Below are 11,461 nucleotides of genomic sequence, written 5' to 3'. Positions count from 1 at the left end.
CCTTCACATCTTCCCCTTGGAGACGAAGGTGAAGGAGGGACCCTTCTGATGCCCGCTTAAACCGTGGTGGTTAAGTAGTCCTGCGGTGGAAGTTAGCGGAGCATCACATGATGTTGATTCGAGTTGATAACTCGAGTGCTATAAATATCAACCAGGAGATGTGCGGGGAGGCATCCGCTGCCCCGTGTCCTGGAGCCAACCCCGGGGCTCCCCCCTCACAGAGGGACCACGCGTTCCTTGCCCTCTCTCATCTTTTGGCTGAGAAAAGCCAAACCAAGGAGCAGCCACCACCATCCGGGGGCACTTTGTACCCCAGTTCTCAGCCTGTGGCCATCACAGCAGGCCTCGCAGCCCCAGTGTCACCCGCAGTGCCAGTGTCCACACTGCTGGATGTCACCGCCCTGCTGGGTGCCAGCACTGGCCAAAGAGAAGCCGAGGGCCACATCAACCAGGAGCCTTGTTCAGCCCTTAGGGGCTGATCCCTGCTCACCCCAACACATTCTGGGGAACCCGTTGTGCACATGGATCATCGGAAGAGCACCCAGCACTGCTGAGCTGCCAGTGGGAAACGTGAGCCTGGGAGCAGCACACAGCACACTGCAGGGGCTAGTGCACATCGTAATTCCAGGTTATCCCTGTGCAGATCCGTGCCCCGGCAGTCACCGCACGCAGAGCTGCTGTGTGCATGCACAGCTCGCGGGGTGGGTTTTGCGTCTCTGCTGCAGCAGAGGGTTTTGTAGGACAGTGCCGCAGTGGAGCACGGGAGCGCAGGCAGGAACGGGCGATGATCCGGCTTCGAGGGCAGGGTCCTCCCAGGCCTGGCCACATCCTGCACACATAAAGCCAGGACAAAGCCCAGTAGGGCCATGGGGAAGGGGCATCGAATTCACGGGGAAATAGCAATGTTTAACCCCAAAACGCACCCGCAGCTGAGCAAGATACAAGGCTGCAGCGCTCAGGCTGCCCAGCTGTGGGATCTGGTGTGTGTTTGGCAGGGAAAGAGTATCCTGCTCCTGCCTCCTCTTGTTTAGAGGGAAACTGAGGCATGGGAGGGCACAGCAGTATGCTCAATGGAGACCGAATGGCTCATCCATGGCAGCAAATGTTTGTCCATGCACCCGGTGCTCCCAGTTCCTCCACAGTCACTGAGATGTGCTGACAAACCCACCCCAGGGCTCTGACCCCAGCCCTGCAGCCCTGCAGGGTGGCCCCTTCGTTAGTGGCTGCTGAGCCCTAACGTGGCATCAGCCCCCAGGCTGGTTCCCAGAGCAGCTCCTGGCTGGGAGGTGGGAGCCCAGACCCTGCATGGGGTCCCAGTGGGGTGGCAGCGCAGGGAGGATGGAAGAGGATCTTGGGCAGGATCAGATCAGGGAGGGCCAAAGGCAAATCACAGAATCCCAGCCTGGTTTGTGTTGGAAGGGACCTTAAAGCTCACCCAGCTCCAACCCCTGCCACGGGCAGGGACACCTTCCACTGGAGCAGCTTGCTCCAAGCCCCTGTGTCCAACCTGGCCTTGAACACTGCCAGGGATGGGGCAGCCACAGCTTCTCTGGGCACCCTGTGCCAGCGCCTCAGCACCCTCACAGGGAAGAGCTTCTGCCTAAGAGCTCATCTCAGTCTCCCCTCTGGCAGGTTAAAGCCATTCCCCTTGGCCTGTCCCTACAGGCCCTTGTCCCAAGCCCCTCTCCAGGTTTCCTGCAGCCCCTTTAGGCACTGGAGCTGCTCTCAGGTCTCCCCTTCAGGAGCCTTCTCTTCTCCAGGCTGCCCCAGCCCAGCTCTCTCAGCCTGGCTCCAGAGCAGAGCTGCTCCAGCCCTCGCAGCATCTTCCTCTCTGCCCTCCCTGCAAATCCTGCCCCAAAAGGGGCTTTTCCACCACCTGGTTTGCCTGGTGGGAATCCCGAGGTGTGTGCAGCAGCCTCGTGGCCCTGCAGCCAGGCCAGGCTCTGAAGGTCCTGCCTGGTCTCCCAGGTTCCACTAACACTGTGCTTTACCACAGCCTCAGCTCCCTGTTGCCTGCATGAGCCCACTGAGGGCTCATAAGCAGCATTCCCATGGGTTTTACAGGCACCCTGTACCCAGGGCCGGTTGCTCACAGCTTTGCTAACTCAGCTTGATGCTGATGTGGGTGTTTCTGGCAAGCAGGAGGTCCTGGGCGCACTCCAGGGCTGCACGCAGGAACCAGGCGGGTTTGGGATCCCCGCTTCTGGAACTGCTCTTTCCACACCTCCACCTGGCACAGTTTGCCCACTGCCTGCCTGTCCCACATCCACGGGGCCACTGGCACCCCACAAGTGTCCCACTGGGACCCTCGCACACTGGCTGCTGGGGGCAAGCCGCTGCCATGAGCCTCCATCCCTGCACCTCTTCCCTCCCTCTCCTCACCCACCGGTTACCCCCATCACATCCAAACCCCAATGGCGCTTTCCAGCTCAATGTTTTCACGCCATCCATGGGCAAAGTTCCCGGTTTATTCATTTGGGTTTAGAAGGCACTTTTCCTACTTTAATGAAGCGCTTCCAGGCGTGCATTGCACCAGTCCCCTCGCTCCCCAAACCCAGCAGTGGGGGGGACACCCTCGGGGGTTCTCACCCTTGCAGCCTGCAGCTGAGCCTTGGGATCACCAGGATTTTAAACACAATATTACAAAGCAAACCCTCAAACCCCAAACCTGGGGGCCTGACCTGGCCCAATAAACCTGGCCTGCAGCCTCGGCCCCTGCTCCCTGCCCCAGGGGTGATGGGGAGTTAACAGAGGGCATCCCAGAATCACAGAATCAGCCACGTTGGAAAGGACCTTTAAGGTCATCAAATCCATCCATTCCCCAGCACTGCCAAGGCCACCACTAACCCATAGCACTGAGGCCTCGTCTCCATGGGGTGTGAACCCTTGCAGGGACGGTGCCTGCAGCCCTGCCCTGGGCAGCCTGTTCCAATGCCTGAGCACCCTTTGGGGCAGGAATTGTCCCTCAGCTCCATCTAAACCTGCCCCGGTGCAGCTTGAGGCCGGTTCCTCTTGTCCCATCCCTTGTTCCTTGGGAGCAGAGCCCAGCCCCTCCTGGCTCCATCCTCCTCTCAGGCAGTTGTAGGGAGCCATCAGGTCCCCCCTGAGCCTTCTCTTCTCCAGACTGAACCCCCCAGGTCCCTCAGCCCTTCCCCATCACACTGTGCTCCAGGCCCTGCACCAGCTCCATTCCCTTCTCTGACCCCGCTCCAGCCCCTCAATGTCTCTCTTGCAGTGAGGGGCCCAGAGCTGAGCACAGGATTCCAGGTGCAGCCTCCCCAGTGCCCAGCACAGGGGCACAATCCCTGCCCTGGCCCTGCTGCCGCCCTGGTGCTGATCCAGGCCAGGATGCTGGGGGCTGCCTGGGCACGAGCTGCTCCTGTTCAGCTCCATCAATCGGCACCCCCGGGTCCTTTCCCATGAGCAGTTTCCAGCCGCTCTTCCCAAGCCGGGAGCGTTGCAGGGGTTGTTGTGGCCCAGGTGCAGGACCCGCACTTTGCCTCTCGACCCTCACCCCGTTGGCCGCCCCCTAACTCCAGCCCGTGCGGGTCCCTCCGCTCGGAGCGGGCCGTGCCCCGGGACCCGCAGGGCACCGAGCCCACCCCGCGCCAGCAATGAACCTCCTCAATGAACGTGACGTCACAGCGCCACCTGAAAGCAGGCCACCACGCACCCAATCAGCGGCCGCCCCGCCCACCCAGCGGCTCACCCACCAATAGCAGCGCCGCCTGCAGCCAAAACACAAGCGTCCGCCAATGCGAAGGCGGCGGGGCGGGGCGCGGCGCTGGGGCAGCTGGAAGATTCGAACCGAACGCCCGTCGGGGCGGGCGGCGCGGCGGCAGCCAATCAGCGTGCGGGGGCGGGGCCTTCCCGGTGCTCGCCCCCCCCCCCCCGGTCGATCCCGGTGCTCTCTGTGTGCCCCCCCCCCCGCCCCGCGGCCCGAGGCCGTGCGGGGCCGCCCCGCCATGTCCGTGAACATGGAGGAGCTGCGGCACCAGGTGATGATCAACCAGTTCGTGCTGGCGGCCGGGTGCGCCGCCGACCAGGCCAAGCAGCTGCTGCAGGCGGCCCACTGGCAGTTCGAGGTACGGGACCCCCCCCCCAACTCATCCGGGACCGAGCCCCCCCCCCCCAACCTTCAACCGGGACACCCCGAACCGGGGCACCCGCAGAGCACAGTGCGGGGCGGTGCGTGCAGGCCCATCCGCGGCCCACCGACACGCGTGGCCGGGCCGCTGCGCCCCCCCCCCCCCCCAGCACACACGCGGCGGGGAGGAACCGGCTCCGAGCTCCCCCGGGGCTATTTATACCCTGACCGTAACCCGAGCGCGGCCCGGGGCCGGTGGGGGGGGGGCCAGGCTGTAAACACGGGGTGGGCTGTACCGCGTCCATAGGGCCCCCGACGTGAAACGGGGGGAATGACACGATCCCGAGTGGGCCGGTGAAGGGCAGCACCAGCCCCCCCTGCATTAGGCCTGGCTTGGGGTTGGGGGGGGGGGGGGAAGCACCTATGGGTGCACCCTGCGGTGGTCCCGCCGGGGTGGGGGGTGTGTGACGGGGGGGGGGGCACGGTGCTGTGTCCCCCCGGTGTCCGGGTGCTGGAGCTGACAGCGTTGTCCCCACAGACAGCCCTGAGCGCCTTCTTCCAGGAGACCAACATCCCCAGCAGCCACCACCCCCCGCAGATGGTGAGTGGGGCCCGCACCCCATCCCCTCCCTACCCAAACCCCCTTTAAACCCATTCTAACAGCGTCCAAAGCCCCCCCAAACCCCCTTCCCACCCCTCACCCCAGGACCCCCCCCCCCGGGGTGCGCGGGGCTCTGGGCTCCCCTGCCAGCCATATTGCTGGGGCCCGGAGCACCGCGAATGTAAACACGAGCTAAGATGTCTGCCAGGAAGCAGCTTGTCCTGCGAGCATCGCAGTGGAACCTGGGCCCCCGAAGCCCTCGGAACCGGGGGGCGGCCCCGCTGCTGCCCCCCCCTTGTCCCCGGGCACCGCTTGACCTTGGCCGAGGGCACGGCCCCTGGCCGGGGGCAGGAAGCTCGTCCCCTCCGGGCCGTTTTGGTTGGGTTTGGTTTGGGTTTTCCGATGGCTTTTTCCTGTTGAAGGAACTCGGCGGTGCCGTGCGCGGGGGCAGGAGCGGATCCGGCCTAAGCCGATTTCCACCCCCCCCCCACCCCTTTCTCATTCCATCAGGGAATCGGCAGCCGGCATCGCTGCCTTGGTCCCTTGGACAAAGTCATTTCAGTGCCCGGCTCCTGCCTAAACCCCATCTATTTCCATCCCTGCGCCCCCTGCCCGTTCCTGCTGCTTTGGGGAGCCTGCAGGGATTCATCCCATGCAAAACCGCCTTTCCCGGTGGGAGTGGGGCCGGCTCCAGGCCTCGCCTGTGTTTTCACACCACGATTCCCGTCGGGCACTGCCGGAAGCAGGATGTGAACCAGCTCTGCCGAAACCCATCCCGCTGCCCAGTGCGTGCCCCATTGCCTCCCCAGCCTGGCACAGGGGACAGCCCCCCCCCGCCCCACAAAGCCCCTCTCACCTTCTCCCCAGACACCGCTGCAGTTTGGGGGGGTTTTGGCTGTTTCACCCCCCCAGCACCCTCACTTCTGCAGCTGAGCCCCCCCGCACAGCTGGGGGCAGATGGGTGCAGGTCCCATCTCTTTTCCCAGCAGCAGAGGACAAAGCAGTGCTCTGGTGGAGGGGGGATGTCACCGGCACCCCCAGCACCCCACAGAACCCCCACAGGATCCAGCTGTGGGGCAGGGACTGATCCTCGAGCAGCTCCTTTATAGAGCCATAGACTGGGTTGGAAGGGACCTTAAAGCTCACCCAGCTCCAACCCCTGCCACGGGCAGGGACACCTTCCACTGGAGCAGCTTGCTCCAAGCCCCATCCAACGTAACCTTAAAGCATTGGAGGAGGAAGGCAATGACTACATGGCAGTTCTTAACGTGATGGGTTCTGGGGGGAGTGGGACCTGCAGGACTCCTGGCTGATCCTTTGATCCCGGGAACATCCCACAGATGGGATGAGAAGGAACATATATATATACACACACACATTTCTACATATATATATATATATATATAAACACCCCCATATTCAAGAGTGCTTTGCTGAATTGGGTCCCCATCTGCCAGGGGGGGATGCTTGCCCTTCACTCTCTTTGCTGCAACAGGGTATGGAGGGGAGTTGGGGGCTCCTAGACCCCATTGCATCACCCCCGTCGCCACTGCTCCTCTCTGGAGGGCAGCTGGCACCAGCGCAGTGGCCTCCTCCCCAAACCTGCCTCACTGCAGGGCTTCCAGCATCCAGGATGCTCCAAAATGTCCTTCCCAGCCTGGGCTGCTGGCCCTCCCCAGGCAGCACCCCCGCCCTTAAGGGATCCACCAAAGCCTTGGGCACCCAACGATAACCCAGAGCCAGGCTCCGAGCATCCCCTGGGGCTGGGGGGTGCCGGCTGTGGGATGGGTCCCTGTGGATGGGGTTGGGACCCCAAACCAGACCGATCTGACCCCCCCCTTTCCTCTGCCCCGCAGATGTGCACCCCCAGCAACACCCCAGCCACGCCACCCAACTTCCCGGACGCTCTGGCCATGTTCTCCAAGCTGCGGACCTCCGAGAGCCTGCAGAGCAGCAACAGCCCCATCACCTCCATGGCCTGCTCCCCCCCGGGCAGCTTCAGCCCCTTCTGGGCCTCCTCGCCCCCCAGCCACCAGCCGGCCTGGCTGCCCCCCTCCTCACCCACCGCCCATGGCCTGCACCACCACCTCCACCACGGGCAGCCCGCCTGGCCCCCCGCGCCCCCGCCCGCTGCCCCCCCACAGAAAGCCGTGGCCACCATGGACGGCCAGAGATAAGACTGGGATGGTGGAGGGGGGGCATTGGGAGGGGGGGGATGGAGATGGGGGGGGGGGTCCGGGCCAGGGCGTTGGGAGCGGGGGCTCCCTGAGCAGCGCACTGGAAGCATTTTCTAGGATTTATTATTATTTGGGGGGGGGCCACGAGAGCCCCTGCAGGAGCCCCCGGCTGGGCCTTTACACCCCCCCTTTCTTTTTTAAATCTATAGCTATAATATATAAATATATCTAATGTATATACATCCAGAGAGAAGGAGGCAGCTGCTGGGTGGGGGGGTCCCTCTGGCTTCCCCCAGCATCCCTGCAGCAGGGCAGGAGAGGGAAAAGCTGGGGGGGGAATAACACAGAATCAAGGGATGGAGGTGGCCATGGGGGCACGGAGCCATTGCCCCCCCCCCCCCCCCCAGCTCTGGACTCCCCGGGTGCTTCCTGCAGCACCCACAGCAAACGCGCCCCTCCTCTGGCTTCCAAAATCCAGCCTGGCTTCTTGCACAGACCCCCCTGACCCCCCCCAGGGCCTGCGGGGGTATCACGGTGAGGTCCCTGTGGGTGCTGTTCATGGCCCTTGCCCAGGGAGGGGGCAGCTGGGGGGGTTTTTAGTTTTCAAATCAATCTTGCTTAAAAAAACAGAGAAAAGACACAAAAAAAAAAAAAAAAAAAGCAAAAAGACAAAGGCAAGCCCAGGGTGGAGTTTTCTATTAACTTAAAAATAATAAAAAAAAGGCAAAAAGAAGACATCCCGTTTTTAACAGCAGCTGTCCCGCCTGGTCTCTCTGCTGGGAGCATGTCCCGGCAGGGCACTGGGAATGGGGGTCCATGGGGGGGCCCCGCAGGAGCTGCCACAGCCCCCGGGATGCTGCCCCCTCAGGCAGGGGGAGCAGAGGGAAGGGGAGAGCCTGCAGTCATTAAGGTGGGGACCCCATCCTGTGCCTTGCAGCACCCCCTAAAGCCCATCAGCCACCTGTGCCTTGGCGCTGTGGGACACCCAGTGCTGCTGTGCCCAAGGGCCAGGGGATGCCTTCAGGTTGTCCCTCACTGCAGCCGGGTCAGCAGCCCCCAGTGCCCACCATGGGATGGGCAGAGCCCAGGAGCTGCTCAGCCCTGGGCCCTGACCTCCCAAGCCATTCCCTGTGCTTCCAGCCTTCAAATCCCAGCCTGGTTTGTGTTGGAAGGGACCTTAACGCTCATCCAGTTCCAACCCCCTGCAGTTTGAGCCCATCACCCCTTGTCCTGTCACTACAGTCCCTAATGAAGAGCCCCTCTCCAGCATCCTTGTAGCCCCCTTCAGACACTGGAAGCTGCTCTGAGGTCTCCACACAGCTTCTCTTCTCCAGGCTGAACAGCCCCAGTGTTCTCAGCCTGTCTCCATACAGGAGCTGCTCCAGCCCCTGATCACCCTCATGGCCTCCCCTGGACTTGCTCCAGCAGCTCCATGTCCTTCTCATGTTGAGGACACCAGCACTGCACACAGGGCTGCAATGACATCAGTGTCATCCAGTGACACCAGCGGCACACCCAGCCCCTGGTTTAGTGCTCCCATAGCCCAACTCCATCCCATGGAATAAACCCCCAGCCCCGCCGCCACCCCGCTCACGCCACGAGCCCCTGGGGTCAGAATCCTGCCAGCCGGGAATGCAGCAGCTCCAGAGATGCCAGCAAGGGCTGGGGGCTGAAGGGCAGCAGCAAAGCATCCCCCAGGACACCAGGAGAGCCCCGGGGTGGGACAGACCTGGCACAGCACAGCAGGAAATGGGGAGGAAAGGGGGAAAGCTCCCGGCTGGGGCTGCTCACCAGAGGGACCCAGGCAGCACCTGGGGGGCCTGTGGCTGGTGCTTGTGTTCATAGGGGCTGGTGACCCCCCTCTGCGCCCTGTCCTGCAAATCAGTGCTAGGGGTGGGTTAAGCCCATCAACACCTTGAGGAGGGGCCTTGGCTGGCTCCCAGTTACCCCAGTGCGGGTGGCACTGGGGGCACTCCCAAAGCAGGTTCCAGCTGCCTTTAGGGGAAGGAGGGGGCTGTTCCCCCGGGGCTGGGGCAGGTTCTGGTGCTGTGCTCCAGACGGGAAAGCAGCGGGGTCGGTGCTGCCTTCCCAGCACTGCGAGAGGGGCAGGAGGGGGATGAAGGGGGTTCCCCATGAGGGGAGCTGGAAAGCAGCCGGGTGCTGCTCACCCCTTGCAGCATCAGCGCCTTGGGCTGGGATTGGCCTTTGGCAGGAGCCAGGCGCTGCTGCTGCTGCACTGCCCGGTACCCCCAGCCCCACGGTGGGGCCATGGGCTCCCACACCGGGTTCGTGCAGGGCAGGGGGTGCCCAGGGCAGCACAGTCTGTGGGGGGGCACGGACCCCGGGCACAGGGGGGCACCAGGGGCTGTTTTCAGCTGCTCCAGTGACACGTGCCTGTGGGCCAAGGGATGCTGCTGACCCCTTTGTGTGCATGAGGGGCAGGTCCAAAGCCAGGGTCCCCCCACATGGGCTGAGCATCACCATTTAATGCTGCTGGGCCACCGGGGTTCTGGGGTGTCAGTAGGGGCGGACTGGCCTTCCCCTCATCCTCTTGGTTTTCCTCCACCTCTTCCTTGTCCTCCTTCGCTGGGTGACACAGGGGGCAAGGGCCAAGCTCCCTCCCAGGGATACCAGCCGCAGCTCCCAAGCCAAGCTTCCGGCTCATCCAGATTTCCTCTTTCATGCAGCACTGTTCCTCCTTCACCTGAGTGATCTCCTTGGGAAGATGCTGGTAGAGAGCCATGGCCTAGGAGAGGAGGGTGGCAGGGGTGAGCCCCAGGCAGGGTCCCTGTGGATTGGTCCCTGCCCCAGAGGACACCAGGAACAGCATGTCCCTGTGCCACTCGGTGCCGTGCAGGGTGAGGTCCCTCTCTGGTCCCCACCACTGCTGGGTTTAGCCCTTGGATGAGCCAAGGGGACTTGGGATGGGAGATGAGGCCCATTAGACTGATGGAGCCTCTCTGCTGCCCAAGGAGCGGACACAGTTCCCAGCCGCAGGTCAGGAGTGGGGAAGGGAGGGATGGAGAGGGTGGTGGAGCCGGAGCTCCAGGGGCGCGGAGCCTCCAGCCGGCAGAGCTGAGGGCACTGGCTCCCTTGGACCCACAGCTCACAGCGTGACAACCCGTGTCAGCACGGGGACGGCCCAGAGCAGTGCTTCAGCCCCAGCTCTTCCTCCCCAAAACTCCATCCCTTCCCCAGCGGCAGCGAAGCCCCACGCACCGCCGGGTCCTTGGGCTTAAAACAGACCTTGGTCTAAAGGCAGCGTGGCCCTGGAGAAGGGAACTGGGAGAGCCTCTACCTTGGAGATGCTGCTCTCGTTGGCTTCCTCCTTCTCCAGCGGCTCCACGTTACCACCCACAGAGTCAAGCCGGGAGCCGCTGCCTTGCGATGGGTCCGTGTCAGGCAGCGGCCCCGGCCCTGTCCCCTCCGCCGCCTGCTCCCGGCCTGTGGCGGGCACATCCCCCTGGCCCAGGGCCCGAGGCGGCTGCACAGCGCTGGGGAGGTCACGCACCGGGACGGGCTCAGCTGGGCCCGCTCTGCTGCGGCCGACACCAGGAGGAGACCTGGGCTAAGAGGAGAACGGGAGCGCGACCCCTGCCCCGGCCCTCTGCTCCCGGGGACGCGGCGATCCTGCCCCGCCTGCTCCTTATTGGCCATCGCCAGCCGCTCCTCGACGCCGATTGGCCAAGCCCGTCCATAGGGGGCGGGGCTGCGGAGCACCCCAGCCGCCAGGAGGCCTCCTCCGGTCCCGCAGCTGCGGGCACGGCCCCGCTCCCGTGCGCTGAGCTCTGCGCGGCCGGGAGCGGCGGACCCCAGGGGTGAAGGGATGGGGACAGCCGGGGCACGCAGCTCCCTCTGAGCCTGCAGCTCCGCAGACACCCCCAGGGGCAGGTCACAGCCCTAAACCAGCGCGACCCCATCCCAGCCCGGCAGGAAGGACCTCGGGGTGAGGTTCCACGCTGAGCGGATGGCAGCCAAGGCCCTGGCTCCGTCAGGCCAGGCAGATACTGTGTCCGTCCAGCCACCATCGCCCCCTGACCTGTGGGGTTTCCTAAAGCAGGCAGGGATTTGGATACAGCTTCTGGCTTCTACTGAAGGGAAGCCTGAGGACAGCTTGGGCTCTGTTGCTGGCTACAACCCACGGGGCACGGCTCAACCCTTTGCTCACTTGGGGCTGTGGTTCCATGCTCTCTACCCAAAGCAAGCCCAAACGGGGCAAGAGCAGGCAACAAGCCCTGACGTTGCTTCTGGCAGGTGTGACGTGCAGTGGGGAGAGAAGAGCAGCGCTGCTCACATCTTCCAGGAGGAAAAGCATGGTCCAATGCTAGCTCAGAGCAAGGGGGTACATGCAGACATCTGCAAGCATTCCACATGCTCCAGGAGATCCATTCCACAACCCTCCCAGCACAGGACTGTGTGCCTGGAGCAGGCTGAGGAACCGCACTGTGCTCCCAGACCAGAGCTGGGATTTGTTCCTAGTACTTGGAAAACACAGGAAACCCAGCCCCAGCCTTAAGCCCTCACCCAGCCCTGCTGGAGATACTGGAGACGATCCACCCGCTCCGACCCCCCCTGTCCCCTCCCCAGCTCTGAGCC

The 11,461-nt window shown here is 63.6% G+C and overlaps 1 protein-coding gene across 1 annotated transcript; it reads left to right on the top strand.

Annotated features, from left to right (window-relative positions):
- The first annotated feature begins 3,856 nt into the window (after positions 1 to 3,856).
- Positions 3,857 to 7,614, top strand: UBALD2 (UBA like domain containing 2). Its single transcript, XM_080629447.1, has 3 exons — positions 3,857 to 4,085; positions 4,626 to 4,688; positions 6,545 to 7,614. Exons 1-3 carry the CDS (start codon positions 3,966 to 3,968, stop codon positions 6,863 to 6,865), a joined length of 504 nt encoding a protein of 167 aa, XP_080485573.1. The 5' UTR covers positions 3,857 to 3,965; the 3' UTR covers positions 6,866 to 7,614.
- The last annotated feature ends 3,847 nt before the right edge of the window (positions 7,615 to 11,461 follow it).

Source organism: Psittacula echo (genome assembly GCF_963264785.1).
Source record: "Psittacula echo genome assembly, chromosome: 14".
Lineage (NCBI taxonomy): Eukaryota > Metazoa > Chordata > Aves > Psittaciformes > Psittacidae > Psittacula > Psittacula echo.
The sequence above is the reverse complement of the archived record's forward strand: the minus strand, read 5'-3'. Positions and strand labels throughout refer to the sequence as shown.